This window comes from Sinocyclocheilus anshuiensis, unplaced genomic scaffold, assembly GCF_001515605.1.
Source record: "Sinocyclocheilus anshuiensis isolate Anshui unplaced genomic scaffold, SAMN03320099.WGS_v1.1 scaffold502, whole genome shotgun sequence".
Taxonomy (NCBI): Eukaryota; Metazoa; Chordata; class Actinopteri; order Cypriniformes; family Cyprinidae; genus Sinocyclocheilus; species Sinocyclocheilus anshuiensis.
The window spans coordinates 830,866-847,362 of record NW_015544194.1 but is presented as its reverse complement, the minus strand read 5'-3'; the positions used below and the strand labels follow the sequence as shown (position 1 = coordinate 847,362).

At 36.4% G+C, this 16,497-nt stretch overlaps 1 protein-coding gene across 1 annotated transcript; it reads left to right on the top strand.

The window, feature by feature from the left end:
* The first annotated feature begins 7,751 nt into the window (after positions 1 to 7,751).
* On the top strand, positions 7,752 to 14,959 carry crabp1b (cellular retinoic acid binding protein 1b). The gene is made up of 4 exons (XM_016497051.1): positions 7,752 to 7,879; positions 9,457 to 9,635; positions 11,760 to 11,873; positions 14,579 to 14,959. The coding sequence occupies exons 1-4, from the start codon at positions 7,810 to 7,812 to the stop codon at positions 14,627 to 14,629; spliced, it is 414 nt and encodes a 137-aa protein (XP_016352537.1). The 5' UTR covers positions 7,752 to 7,809; the 3' UTR covers positions 14,630 to 14,959.
* The last annotated feature ends 1,538 nt before the right edge of the window (positions 14,960 to 16,497 follow it).

Below are 16,497 nucleotides of genomic sequence, written 5' to 3'. Positions count from 1 at the left end.
GCCAGTGCTACACACAGATCTGTAGAACAAGTAGGTTACAGAATGAAATGAAATACGCAAAAACTAGCCATGAAGAAGTCTATGCCATGTCATTCAGTACAGTTAAATTTTCACAACTCATGCTATAAACTTTCATAACAGCACTGCGCGATCCATGTGCGCGAGGACGAAGCTCTCCACTCCCAAGCGGATTTCCTTCACTCACACAAAACTGAACGTGTGCCTTTAAATATTGTTCTTGTAATTATGTATTGTTGCAATAAACAACTGATAAAATTATCCACCCTTAAATATAGGCTAGTAAAGTATTAACACATTTTAAAAATAATCATCCCTCCAAAACATAGGAAGCATCTTTCACAAACATCTACATGTCTGTCTCCTTTAAAGTGTTTATAATGTATATAATGAGTTGTATTTGTAGGGGTTATTATAACACAATTCTTTAACCCCAACCCCCACCCGCCCCCCAGACCTCACTATATTCAAAGCCTGGGTACGGCCATGCGTGTCACTAGTTAAAATTGCTTTTTTCTCTGGATTTAAACATTCTTCGAAACATTTGGGATAATGGAAGTACACAAGTCAGCAAAATATATAACACTGTTCTAGTGGTTTTTGGATATTTTAATAAAAATGTTTTACATATTGTGCATTTAAGTTTATATGACTAGGTCTTTCATGTGTACCATGTTCACCCCTGAATGTGCTTTTCGTTGTTTTTGTGGGGTGTTGGGATGTTTTAAGTTGCCAAAGCTGAGCGGTCATGCTCTAAAAAGGACAACTTAGCATTATAATGTGCGTCAAAATATCCATACAACTTGTGCACAAAGTTCAACATTTTCTCATGTCATCCAACAGAAGTGCAAACTTCTGCAAATCTTCTTTAATTCTTTGGAGTATACAGTTTTGGACATCCTGCAACAGTTTTCAGAAGAAATGAGAGCAATGATGACGCAATATAAATTTTTGGGTAAAGTATACCTTTGAGAACTTCTTATGATGCAATTGTAGTGAACTGTGGAAATATAAACACGTTTTTAAACCATACCCCTTATATATGCTGTCTGTGAAGCAGTTGTGAGATATTGTATGGAAAATGTACCTGTAAATATTGCGTCGACAGTGTAACTGTAATGTATCCTGAAGGAAAGCTTTTGGCACTCGTAGATTCTGTGCTGTGTGATTCTACTTGTCACCACTAGGGAGCAGCCACTTATAAAAAGTCTAGTCTAGTTTTGCTCAGTCATAGATAAGCCAGATAAACTTATTCCAGTCATACTAATTATATATTTAGCAACTGCTGTTGTTCGGAAGCATTTTTACTTGCATTTTCACTTTAACTTCATCCCGGCTACTTTAGAAAAACAGGATAGACTGCGAATCAATAGTTTAGCTTTGAATAATTTCAACTTGTATATAGAGCAATCTGTTTTTATGTTTGTTAGCATCAACAAATTAATAGTTCATGGCAATGAAAAAATAAATAAATACACAAACAACTTAAACCAATAATTGAGAACTTACTCCACAAATAAGTACAAAATAACATATAAGAACTATAATATATATATTTATCATATATATATATATAATTTTAAATAAAATGCCACATATGGTGTGTTATGACTCACAACATCAACAGGTAATTGAAGTAAATTTCGTTTGGTGCACATTTGTAACTATTGATCTGTAAAAGCATGTAAAGTGCATAGTAAAAATGATACATTATATACTCATTTAGAGGGAAGGGCCCAGGTGGCCCTCAAAATGATTAAAATGATTTAAAGTAAGACAAAACAAATAAAAACAAGATATTTGTTATTTTTAATTTACCTCCTAAACAAATGCCATGAATAATCTGGAGGTATATGTAAGCCTCATTTTAATAGTGTGATTTCTAGATGTGGAGAAGTCAATTAATGTAATATAATCATACAATTATGTGGGCACTTTTATTATACATTTCTCTAGTTCTTTAACACTCTACTATGTTTGCCAAACAAAATGTTTAAAAAAATCAGTGCAGAAGTACAGCAACTGGAACAACCGTAAAAGTCATGTAATCTTAATGGGGGCTTGGAGTGAAAAAGGCTGAAACCACTACTTTTAAGGATACAGCTGACTGTTTGTCTTGATACCAAAAGAGTTCAGCTCCTCTTCATGCTTCGGAAATGTTTTTATTTTTGTATTTTTATTTTTTGATAATTTTTGCACTGATTTCTTAGGGAGACTTCAGTGTTTTTGCAGAAAACACAACATAATAGCTATAAATTTATATAGTAGCTATAAATTCAATGTCAAATGTCTTCAACACTGCAGCAGAAGATGAAACGTGACAAAAAGACTGTTTGAGAAGAGTATATTCATTAGTTACATTTCAGGGCAAGTGCGCTGCCCCCTACAGTGTGTTTGTCTTTAGGCAGTGGAGATTCTTTCTGCTCTGATTTAATGATTAGTGCCAGAGCAGTGCTTCTGTAAAGCCCGAGGTTAGAGATGAGACAAATGTTTCCCTGTAGCTACATTCATATGATGGTTAGTTGCGCTTCAAACAGAACTTTGGGGAGGGGAATGGAAGATATTACTCATTAAAACAGTACATTTCAAATCTCAAATTTGCAAGATATCATCATTCCTTTTCTGTCAGTAGGAAAGCTTTGAAATTTTGACGAATCTGTGAAGCATGATCTGATGTAACTTCCAAATCAGAAAAATAACCTATAGTATGGTTTAAACTTAAAAAGTTCAAAATTGATTTACTCAGTTGGGATGCTGGTGAAGTGGTTTCTGTTTCTATACCGGATGCCATAATATAACCGAGAAAAACCACAAAACAATCAAAATAAATATAAACTGGGACAGTTCACACAGCCCAAGATTTTAAGCAACATAATTAAATCATAACAGAACAATGGCCTGTTATCAGTGTGTTTGTGGCAATATTTTGTGATGGGGGTGTGATGTGCAGCTGTGATTAACTAGTGCTGTGATAGGGCCTCAGCCTTCAGGCCAGGAAAGTGCTGCCAATGATCCATGTCTCAGCCAGAACACAATGGCACAGACTTCATCACTGTGGCCTAAACCACTATCTTACACCCACAACGGCTATGGTCCACTGAAAAGAGCATCACTGACCTTTCCCATAAAACTCACATTTTATGAAAAATTAATTATTTGTTTTTCTTACATTTGTCTATAACATATTTTTTATTATTATTCAATTATATTTGTTTGTTACATGTTTTTTTATCATAATGTTATATTTATTTACATTTATTGAGAAAACAGCATAAAAAAAAAACTTATAATTTATAAATTGTTGGTTACACTTTACAATATGGCCCCATTAGTTAACATGAACTAACAATGAGCAGTATAATTTATCAATCTTTGTTAAAGGGATACTCCACCCCAAAATGAAAATGTTGTCATTAATCCAGAAAAGTATGAAAGACGTCGTCAGAATAGTCCATCTGCCGTCAGTGGTTCAACCGTAACGTTATGAAGCGACGAGAATACTTTTTGTACGCGAAGAAAACTAAAATAACGACTTTATTCAACAATTCGTCTCCTGTGTCTCTCCGCATCACTGTAGCACCATTTTGGAGAATATGTGCTGAACGCAAGCAGCGTACGCTATTCTGTGTCAGCCGCGCTGCACGGATGCGCTGTTTTCGTTCAAATCAAAGCGTAAATACACGTAGAAAACGTATCCTTGTGTCGCGGCTGACACAGAGGAGCGTACGCTGCTTGCATTCAGGGGATGTTCTCCAGGATGTTCTCCAAAATGGCGCTACGGTGATGCGGAGAGACACAGAGGAGACGAATTGTTGAATAAAGTCGTTATTTTTGTTTTCTTCGCATAGAAAAAGTATTCTCGTCGCTTCATAACGTTACATTTGAACCAGTGATGGCAGATGGACTCTTCTGATGATGTCTTTCATACTTTTCTGGACCTTGACAGTGTAATTTACTTGGCAGTCAATGGGACAGTCACAAGCCTCCCGGTTTTCATCCAAAATATCTTAAATTGTGTTCCGAAGACGAACGAAGCTTTTACGGGTTTGGAACGACATGGGGGTAAGTGATTAATGACAAAATTTTCATTTTGGGGTGGAGTATCCCTTTAATGTTAGTTAATAAAAAATACATTTCTTCATTGTTCATTCAAGTTAGTTAACAGTACAATAACTAATGTTATCAGATACAATATTTGTTTTTAAAAATGCATTGGTAAATGTTCAAATTACCAAAATGGGCTGCGTCCAAAATTGCATACTCTCTGATTAGGTACTTTTTTGAATAACTTATTATTTTGCGACTGTTAAAAAAGATTTGCTCTATATAGTATGAAAACATGTATGAATAGAATCTGGATGTACTACATTCGCCATGATGTCATTGTCATGTGATCTACCAGCTTCAGTTGCGTTGCTGTCATTGTGGCCTCATGGGATGGTAAAGTTTCCATTTGATGCGCACTTCAGAATCCCGCTGGAAGTAGTGCATCATCTGGGTATTTTTCACCTATACCGTTCTATGAATATTGTGGATTTGGAGAAGAATGCGATTTCGTATGCAGTCTAAGTTTAACAAATAGAGTAGAAGTATTGTTCCGTGCTCATCTATGTTTACAAGTGTAGTTACTTAACATATGAAACCTTGTTGTTACTACATTTTCTTAATCCTAATTAAAGAATGCTGCTGAGAGAAACGTTCAATGATAAGCAGATGGGAAGATGGGAAGCTTGCGAGCTGAGGTCTGATGACTCAATCGCTGATTAGTTTGAGGTCAATGCAGATAAATTATCAAGCAAAGATCAGATGGACTGGAGTTTGAAGCACTGCTCTTCATAATCAGACGCCCAGGGCATTGACGCATGCTGTCCCACTGGGAGTGACTTCCATTAGGTAAATTTCTGAGTGAAAAATGACTGAGCATAATAGATGCCCTAACGAGTCTAGGGGGTCTCTATATCTGTGACATCAGTGGACAGGGTGTTGTCACACTGGGCCGTCTCTTTTGCAGAGCTGGACGTTGATGGATGTTCTCCATTAGTGTATGTCGATTGGTGATTTGTGATTTAATCTGGTATGACCTCAAACCAGGTCCATCTGCGCTCTTAAAAGTAAAGGTTTCTCAGCAACGTCATAGAAGAATCTTTTCTGGTTCCCTGAAGAGTCTTGCAGTGAATGGTTCTTAAAATAATCATTTTTTTTTCCTAGTATGAAGAACGTTTTAAAAATCTAAAGAACATTTTGCACTAAAAAATCTTTTGTGGAATGGAACGGTTCCATGGACGTCATTCTTTTTGGAACCATAATGCCAATGAAGAACCTCTATTTTTAAAAGTGCAAGCCTGTTCGTAAAAGTGCAAGAGTGTTCGTAGAAAGACAAATAGAAAGATGCATATGTTGGTAATATATTACAAAAAGGTTTGATTTGTTAACATGAACTAACAATGAACAGCACTTATTAATATTAATCTCAACATTTAGTAATACATTTTTCAGATCAAAAGTTGTGTGTTGTGAACTGATATGAACAAAGGTTAATAATTGCCATAAGAATATATGGTAACACTTTAGAATAATGGTCCGTTGTTAACAAGTAACTATGCAGGAAGTAATAGGCAGTACTACATTAACACTTAACTTAATACTATTAACTAATAGAGAAGCGAGATTAACTAAGCAGTGAGTAGTAGCAAATTTAGGAAAAAGGTAATTTGTGTGAGGTACTAGTGATATTTTACCAGACACTGTAATCTGGAATATGCGGTTTTGTGCTTAACACAATATAAATGTAGTTGATGCCTTCATTAAGGACGTGAATTGTTTTTGTCAAGAGTACATCATTATTTATACTCAAGAAAAGTCCTCCCCAGCCTACTGTTTAATTGGTTATTCTTTATTAATTGGTCATAGTTCGCAAGTAGTTCTCAATGAGGATATATTTTTTTTTTAGTAATTATGAAATATCTAATAAGGAACTACCTTTGTCCTAAATTTGCTACTACTTACTGCTTAGTTAATCTTGCTTCTCTATTAGTTAATAGTATTAAGTTAAGTGTTAATGTAGTACTACCTATTACTTCCTGCATAGTTTCTTGTTAACAACGGACCATTATTCTAAAGTGTTACCGAATATATTACTCATTGTTAATTCATGTTAGTTAATGCATTACCATAATGTAAAATAATTGTAGTGTTACCCATACAAAAAAAAAAGGGTTACACTTTAAGGTGTCCTTGTTACAGTGTAATTACACAATAATGTACTGAGTAATAATGACTAACCAAATGTATTTACTATATGGGGTTTGATTTAGGGATTTAGACTTGTAATTATGGATAGTTTACAGTTATTACTATATAAGTGCATGTAACAAAGAAACTGTAAAACAAAATGTTACCCAAAAGTGTTTAAATGCAACATTCCATTTTCTAGTCTGTTGTTAATGCAATAACTATACGCAATACAATACAGTATGTTAATGCAACCTTTCTGCATGTTCTTGAGGAACAATGGTCCTCCACATCATGGTCTTGGCATAGCACAGTCTATTTCATGGACCACACATTGGCACATTTACCAGGGCCTTATAAAAACAAAGGAGAAAAAAGATACATTCACACACAGCAACATCTGAAGGCCCATACCAAATCAATTGATTGATGGGACAAACGGTGGCTGATGAGGGTGCGCAAGCGAGTGGATGGGTCCGTTCCTTCTCCTGGATACTTCCTGGAGAAATGACAAAGTGATCTCTGCCCTCTCTCTACATTAATTATCAACTGCTGTCTCAAAGGCACTTTGTCAAAGAGATAAATGAAACAACATCGGGACAGGAACAAATCAGACTGCCTAGGAGGGGAGGGAGGAGTTTAGCCTGGGGCCCCTCTTTCTCTCCTGGGGCTCCTGTCCTTCTCCTCTTGGGAGGCAGGATCCAGGATGAATGGGTCTTCATGGGAAATGTGTCGAGGGCTGTTTTCAAAATGTGCTGTGGGTTGTTTAAAAGACAAGAAAATTGACTCAAATTGATATAATTTATATCTAGAGTGCATACAGACTGAAAAACAAATGGTGTGGAATTTACTTTGAAACACTTTTCACTCAGAAATTGCTGCTAAATGTAACCAATAATTCCAAAGAAACGACAAGCAACACTGAATTAAAGATGAAAGTTTGAAGTAGACAAACTGAAAAAGTATTTTCTTATAAAATGCACTCCAATAATCATTCTCCCAATTTCATCAACCGGATGTATTTGTAAAAATAATTCATATTGAGTGTCATAGTGACAGCACTTATGAGTAGATTTAAAAAGTGCACAGGCGGAAAATGAAAACTATAATTTACATTCACTTTAATCCAAAAGTTGAAGAACTGGCAAAGCGATAAAAAAGACCATAGAAGAGTATGAACTGATTACTTAAAGTCTTTAGGAGCTTTATATGAGAATAAATGTGACAGCCCAGATAGTATTAAAGCAATGAATTCAAGGGTGTGAGATGAATAAGAAGCGTTAGAGAATGGGTGCTCCTGTAAGCCATTACATCCATCTGGGTGGGAGGGAGGGACCACTGACGTACGTCACAGATGCTTGCTATCAGCAGTGGTCCAGAAGGTGTAACACAATGACAGAAAGAAAGAGAGGGTGACACTCTAGAAGAGACAGGGTGAGAAAGAGAAGAAGAAACTGACAGCTTCTTAGATCTAAAAAGTGGTCGAAGATCTGTTTACTGGGTTTCTGAATTAAAAGGCGAGTTTTTGAAAGCCAGAGTGATAAAAAGGAACAGGTCAAGATGCCTAATTTTGCTGGAACCTGGAAGATGAAGAGCAGTGAAAATTTTGAAGAACTCCTCAAAGCGCTCGGTAAGTGATCCACTCACTTCATCCTTCACTACCTGTGTAGTATGTGATTACTATAGACTGTTTTATCCTGTTGTTTAGGCCCCGTCCAGAATCCTCTCTTCGTCTGCTGTTTAGTCTTCAATAGCATATTCATGGATTAACTAGTGTGAAGAGTAAATCACTATTATTTTCGGGCTGTTGGACTACGTCTTCAGTCTCTTTTGTTTCTTTGGCAGCATGAGTTGCCTGGATTCTTATTCAAATTCTCAAAGCTACAGAGACAGTGCAGAGATTTAGCAAGGGCACAAAAATGCACCAACAAAGTAGATTTGATTTTTTTTTAAATGAAATTAAATGTAATTGTTTCATACCAAGAATAATAATAAAAATGTTGTGCTGCCCAGAAATTATGATTTGATCAAACTGTCTGAACAATTATTATTATTTATTTTTTTTACATTAAAGTTCAAAAGTCTGGGGTAAGATTTTTGTTTTTGAAAAAAGTCTCTAAAGAAGGCTTCACTTATTTGATCAAAACTACAGTAAAAATGGTAATTTTGTGAAATATTCTAATATAAAATATTTTTTTTACTATTTTAATTTGTTTAGAAATATAATTTATATATTTAATGGCAAAGCTGAATTTTCAGCAGCCATTACTCCAATCTTCAGTGTCACATTCCTTCAGAAATCACGCTGATTTGAAACATTACTTATTATTATCAATGTTGAAAACAGCTATGCTGTTTAATATTTTTGTAGAAGCGGTGATGCATGATTTCAGTATTCTTTGATGAGAGTTCAAAGAACAGCACTTATTTCAAATATACAAGTATTTTTATACTGACTTTTAAATGGTAGTGAGCATTTTTTTCTGATATCAGAAAAAAAAGGTGAGTGAAACTGATGCCTACAATTCTCCAGAAAACTGCTAAGCATAAAGAGAGACATTTCTGTGAACTGAAATGTTTATGAAAGTGATCAGACAGTTAATCACCCTAATAGTTTACACTACAGTGCTTTGCCAAAAATGTGCAGTTAGCCCTTGTAGTTTCAGCATTGTCCATGTAGGCACTGCACAAGACCAAAAGCCGTGGCATTCCTTCCAGTCAACACCCTGTCATTGCAGCTCCTTATTTGCAACATTTGCTGATAACAATCTACTCTGTGGTCACTTGATAACTATTTATGCAGAAAATATGGCATACCGTGGCTGTATGAATGCTTAACTTGCCCCAGTTATGACTAGGAAAAATGAACGTCAGTCACATTAAAAACATGAAAACCACACAAGTGAAAGCAGGTCAGATATTCCCTTTGCCCCAGTATCTATTGAAAGCAGATTCAAATAAATTATGTAAGTATGCCATCTTGAGGGAATTAGAGCGAGATATACAAGTGGATAATTACAGCACAGTCAAGAGCAATGCATGCTTCGTGGAGTTATTCGATCATTTATTGTATATAATAATCTTTTCATTTGGAGACTTTTGTTTGCTCCATTCTGCCTCAGTGACATAAAACTGAAAACATTTACAGAAGCAAAGTGGCGAATTTGACAACTCGTGTGGCGTAATTAGATGTTTTGTGTAATGCAGGGGTGAACGCTATGCTGAGGAAGGTGGCCTGTGCTGCAGCCTCTAAACCCCACGTGGAGATCCGCCAGAACGGCGAACAGTTCTACATCAAAACCTCCACCACTGTGAGGACCACAGAAATTAACTTCCAGATAGGACAAGAGTTCAACGAGGAGACCGTAGATGGGCGCAAGTGCAAGGTAATACAGCTTGGAAGGTTTCTCTTTTTTTGATCAGTATCTTTATTCTTTACAAATGAGAATACAGAATACAGATCTCTCTCTCTCTCTCTCTCTCTCTCTCTATATATACATATATATATAGCCCATATTTACATCGGAACATTCTCTTGCCATTTACTGTTGCTGTCAGGAACTATTTATTATTTTATTTCAATAAATAAATCTTTGGTTTTAATATTTTTTATTGTGTGGTAACCGTTTTATAAAATCAATAAGGTACTCGAGGCCGTGCTGTATCGTGAATAAATCACAGCTGAAGGGGTTGCAGGCACTCTGCTTTGCGTCGTGCCTAACAACGCCCTTCAGCCGTGATTTATTCACGATATATATATTTATTTATTTATTTATTTTTTTTACAAAGAAATTAATATATTTATTCAGACAGGGCTCAATAAATTGATTAAAAGTTGCAGTCTGTTCATCCAAGAATCCTAAAAAAAAATGTATCATGGCTTCTACAAAATAAATAAATTAAATAAAATGACACTGAGGACTGGACAAATGGCTGCTGGAAATTCTGCTTTAACGTCAGAAGAATAAATTATTTTTTACAACATTAAAATAGAAAACAGTTATAAAATTTTTAGTACTAATATTTCACAATATTAGTCATTTTGCTGTATTTTATTTTTAAATGTCACAATGCTGAGCAAAAGAGACTTCTTTCAGAAACATTTTAAAAGTCTTACCTACCCTAATTTTTTTTAAAGTGTATGTATGTGTGTGTGTGTGTGTGTGTGTGTGTGTGTGTGTGTGTGTGTACCTTGTATTCCCTATACAGTACCAAATGTCCCCACAAGGATAGTGTTACCAGTAATTTCTGAGCTTGAGGGAACATTTTTGGTCCCCATGAGAAAAACAGCTTATAAATCATGCAAAATTATGTTTTTTTTTTTTTTGCAATTGTAAAAATGCAGAAAGTTTTGTGTGATGGGGTAGGTTTAGGGTAAGGGGATAAAAAATACTTTTTTTCAGTATAAAAATCATTGCATCTATGGAATGTTCCCATAAAACATGGAAACCGGTGTGTGTGTGTGTAGTGCAGGGGTGTGCAAAATTAATTAAATTACTTACAAGATGTTTTAAAATTGTGTCAACATGTTTTCTTAATTAAGTTGTATGATATATATATATATATATATATATATAAACTGAGTACAAAGCACAATACAGCACAATACGAAATGGAAGAATATCACTAAAGCTAAATAGACAGTTTGTGACTGTGCTAATCTCTTTTTCACCTCTAAGCCAGGTCACAGACAGTTTGGTAAATTAGATTATATGACACACAAGTGCATCAAAGCAACACTGCAGGCTTATCTAAACTAGATACAGTCGCCCTTATGTCTTCCACCTTTAATCTCCCGGATTTGAATGGATCTGAGGGGATTCCGGCTCAAACGGCTGCTCTCATCACATCCAGCACCGTGCAAGATAATGTGTGCATACTAAAGAACTGATGAGCACTGATATGACAGGATGTGTTTTCATTCTGAGCCTGTCAACCCATCAGAGGCTGCTGAAAGGGCAATGGACGGGCGACAGGCCGAACTGTCATGTGCTAGAAAGCCTTTTTAACAAGCTAACCTTTATGACTGCTGCCTTTTTACAAGCAAATAAAAGCAACCACAGGCCTAGCACAAAATAAACATCTGTTTTTGACATAAATGGACACCCAAGCATTTTTCATTTTACTGTTTAGTTATTTGGCAGGGGCAACATTAAATGAACATGAAATGAAACCTGTATATTTAGTTATTCAGTTAAATGCAGCACAAAAGATTAAGCAGAGAGGGTGATGAAATGGTAAAATATATAGCTATGACTCATTGGCATGACGTAGCAGGTCACCTGAGGTGGTCATCTGTCCTCAGTCCATTACTTATGATTTATTCTCTCAAATCAATGTCCTAAAAGCTTTTAACATTCAATGGACATCATAATTCAAGTGCAAATGGACAGAATAATTCCTCTGAGAAAAATATAAATGTTCTTCCAGTGTGCAGTGCATGTAGATACAGATGTTCATCTTCAAAAGGCTGTGTTGTGGAATTGTCATTTGCCTGTAATTGTCCACAGAGCCTGGTCACATGGGAGACAGAGAACAAGATGACCTGTAGGCAAACCCTTCTGGATGGTAACGGCCCTAAGACGTACTGGACACGAGAGCTGAGAGGGAACGAACTCATTCTGGTGAGGAGCTTTTCCATCACTTGATAGTTCCTTTTAAAACAATTCTGTGTCTGTCATTGTGTGTTTTGTGCTGAATGTCTCTGAGTGTGACATGTTTCAGTCTGCTTTGTGATTACTAACACCCATGAGAAACTGATCGCTTGGATTTGTTTGGAATTTTTACAAAAATGCAGGATTGGGTAAACATCTGACCTGCTCCGTTGTATAGGCCAGATGGACAACAGTAAACTGGCCTTATAACTGAGGAGGTTTTATTACTGGCTTTATTCACTGGCTTTGCTGCCCCTGAGGGACATCAAATGTCTTCCTCTCTCGTTCAAGTATCTGTTGTAAACTTTAAAACGGATTTGGGAAAGACTTGTGATGGTGAAACACTCACGCTGTGAAATGATTTGCACCATTCTTCACATGGGTCACTGAAAATATGTGCCATAAAAAGCAGCTCGTGAGCATTCAGTAAAGGTAACTGGTGCATAACAAGCGAATACAACCTACAGTAGCATCTAACCTTGTGTGACACTCATTTGTGGATCACACGCATCCTGATAAAGTTCATGCTATTTATAAGTAGCATGATGTGTATGCCATACTTAAAAGTTTATAGAGGCTCTGTATAAATACAGAGTTCTGGCATGAAACTCTAGATGGCGCAGATAGGTCTAACTCAATCTGATATAATGACATCATTATCACATGGCGCAGCTGATTGGTTCTCTCCTGTATCAGCAGCCAATGAGCTTGCTGCTCAACATTCAAATACCTGGCTTTTGTTTGCTGTAGCAGTTTGCAGCGCGCTTCAGAAACCCTCCACCTTCCCCAGCTCCACCTGTATAGATCTGCTACGAGGTGATTCATGTATGCTATGGGGGTTATTCATATGTGTATATGTGCAGCAGCAGTATTTCTTACATGCTCACAGCAGCATGTTGTGGATGTATTGGCAGTAGCAAGTCTCGGTACTTGCTCTGCCGCAGCGTAGCAGATCTATTCCGCCAAGACCAAATACATTAACATTGTCATGTACATTACCATGCCAATCCCTCCGAGCGTAGTCATGACAGAACACAAGTTAAAAGCAAGGACCAATTCTGAAATTGCTTACTCTGAAGTGTTCAGTAACCACTTGTGCAAAATTCACTTTTTCTTTTAAAGCATTGGAAGCACAAACACCATGTTTTTTTTTTTTTTTTACTATAAGAACTAAGTGTTATCTTGCATAAAATTAGCCTAGAATGAAAAGTCACTACAGTAGTTCAAAATTCTAAGTACTGACGGCATCCATCACGATCAAACATTCAACCTTGTTACTCACGTTTTTGACAAAACAAATATTAATCTTCCTTTTTTTGGGGAAATATATCTATATCAATGACAACAAACCAACATTTGGTTCCAAATTAGCAGTAGCTGCTATTGAGTGATAGCTATAGGCAAAATGTGCAGTTCTTTTACATATTTTTTTCCATGATTTTATGTTTTTCATGATTTATTTATTTGTTTATTCTTTTATGTTGCATTGTTTTATGTTGCCATTCATATAACATTTGTTGAAAAAGCTATTTACTAGGCCATTTCAGACCCCATGTGCTCTATTCATGGAAAGTTATTGCTAAATAAATGAGCTCAACAGGGAAATACGCTGAATCATTAACACAGTACAACTTGCATTCAGTGGTATTTTTGGTCCACATTAAAGCGTTCATGGACCTTGACACAGTTGGTGGCATTACAGCGTGCCGGACAAGACATGTTGAAGTCACATCTGTGTCTTATTAGGCACAGCAGAAAATGTGATGCATCACAGTGAACTGGTAATGCAGCTGGCTCACATCAAAACTCCTTCAGGCTCATGAGGAGGAGACTTCTGAATGCATGATGATGGTGATGCATGTCTTTCCATTCACAACCAGCTGTTTTGTCATGAGCTTAATAATCATGACCAACTGCAGCTAATAAAAAAAAATGCCTCGTTGCATATGAATAAAATGGCAACTGCTTTCTGTCTTTTTGTTTATTGAAATTAATGTATTATTCTCATGAACCACTTGAAACCATTTGTCTTGTGCTTTGCAGCACTTTTCGTTATAAATGGTTTACATAAAGTTTACTTAATTTTTACCTGTTTTTTCATTCTAGTGATTAATGTGTGTGGCTTTTTGTGAAAATGGCCACATTTCCATAAAGCTGGCATCAAGGAGCAAAGTTACTGGCAGTGACCCAGAAAACACTTTGCAAAGGGATCTAATTGATCATGTTACATGTAGGAATGCTGGCGGTGTGTAAGGGCCTGACACTCCTCTCTCTAATGTGTCCCACGGCACCGGCGAACACAGCAGATGGGCCATCCTAATACCATTTTTTAAAAGAGTGCGTGAGGTGGTCCTGCTCTGGAGCGCAGATGGTCTATGGTGTTGTCAGCTGCTCTAGTTCTGTTTGGATGTGATTTCCAAACGTTTCAGCATTGAGAAGTCAGAGGCACTTCCTCTCAATCCCATCAATGCATCAGTCAAAGCACTTCAGTGATCAACAATTCCAAGAAGCTACAAATTGTTTACATCAGAGCAAAATGTCTTCATTTTAGGAGTGTCACATATAATCGATCTATGACTGCATGGACAATCATGGTGAACAAAATGAACTGTGAATAACACTGAAAGAATGAATGAGTTAATGGTGTTGTCTCTTTATTTATTTTCACTGCTTAGACCTTTGGGGCCAATGATGTGGTGTGCACACGGATTTATGTATGGGAATAAGCACTGGATGGAGGGATATTCCAGCACTTGCAGCTTTGGAGGAATAACATTTTGTTTGGGATTAACTTGCACTGTTGTGTGTTAGTTGATACTTTCTTCTGTTCTGACTTTATCACCATTTATGTTTATTCAATTTAATCATTAGATTCATTTTTATAATGTTTTTAATGTACAGTGTTAGTCAGGCCTGGCTCAAGCTCTAAGATGATTTAAGGTGGGCCGCAGGACTCTCAGGGTGGGTTGGACAGTTGAGGAATTGAGCAGGCCTGGTGTTAGTTATATTCATGGTTATATCCGACAAACACTCTTAGAACACTTGTAATGGTTTACTGCAGCCATGTCTAATGATCTTTATTAACTTTTTTTGTAGTCATTGACTGTGCATGAAATAATAAAGACATATAATTGTTAATGATATGATTGTACATTTTGAAATCTCTTTAACCAGCATGTTTCACTGGAAGCCCCCCGTTGATCCTGTTCATACATTTATATATCCTTGAATCTTGTGTGTTATTACCTGGATGATCCACAAGTGTTTTTATATTTTGTGATAGTTGTTTACGAGTCCCTTGTTTGTCCTGGGGTGCGTTTCCCAAAAGCAACTATGGGCGCAAGTTCCGTCATTACCAATAGAGTTCAATGGAGCTTGCAAGCATAGTTAGCTAACGATCCTGCAGTGACACATTATTTAGTACTGCCCTTCAGAAGATACATAAAATGCATGTTTCCCAGAGGACAACACTACTGTTCAAATGTTTGAGGGTCGGTAATGCTTTTAAAGAAGTATCTTATGCTCACCAAGGCTGCATCTATTTGGTAAAAAAAAAATGTATATATAATTTATTCCTGTAGTGACAAACCCAAATTGTAAGCAGCCCTTATTACTCCAGTTTTCACGGTCACATGCAAAAGACAAATATCTGGCATGGCTAACGACTTGTAAAAGAATCAACAGGGGTCAAAAGAAAGTGTTGGCATTCTTCGCTTCATCTGTGAGGAAAAGCCGTCATCCGTCTCCATTTTATGCTCTATGAGTTATGAGCCTTTTTTAATGACCCATTTCTCCAGGGACTGCTTAACTATAATATGGGGCCAAATCCTAATTAAATAATGAGCCATATCGAACCAACACCTTTTTTTCTCCTGGTAAGTTAAATGTCACTGTAGACTTTTATTACTCTCTTTGGTGTTTAAACGCTCTTGCCTTTTTTGGGCAAAAAAACTAGAAAGAAATAGGTTCATAGAATAAAAAAAAAAATATATATATATATAAAAAAAAAAAAAAGACTGTTAAAAGAGTTAATTGCATTTCCTAATAAAAACTGTAGAAAATTAGTAAGAACTCCAGCATTGCAAATTAATAACTGCATGCCTCAATGTGATCATGAGAGTTTGGCTAATGTTTTAAGTTAACTCTATAGACACGTTTGAGTGTAAAACATTACACTGCGCCCTAGGAGAATGTCCAAACACTCCCTCTGCTGCCAGTGTGGAAAAACTACACAGTGGGTTTCAGTGCACATGAATTATGCATTCTCAATACTCGGAGTACATGAGTGTAATTCAGTGAGAAAACACGCATGCATTATTGATCCTTATAGTTACAGGGAGCTCGACACACAGCAGGGTAATCTACTACAATTCTGTTTTATTTCAATCTTTAAAACAATAATGAATAATATAAAAGGGCTGTACATGAGAACATAGAAACATGCTGTCATTGCCTTCTTTAAATATGCTTTACATATTTGTCAGTATAAACCAAAGCCTTAAAGCACATACAAATGTGCCCCAAGTTACATTTCCAGACGTCTCGGTACAAGAGGGCAAAATGGGACCAAACAGGATCGTTTCTAAGTTCTACT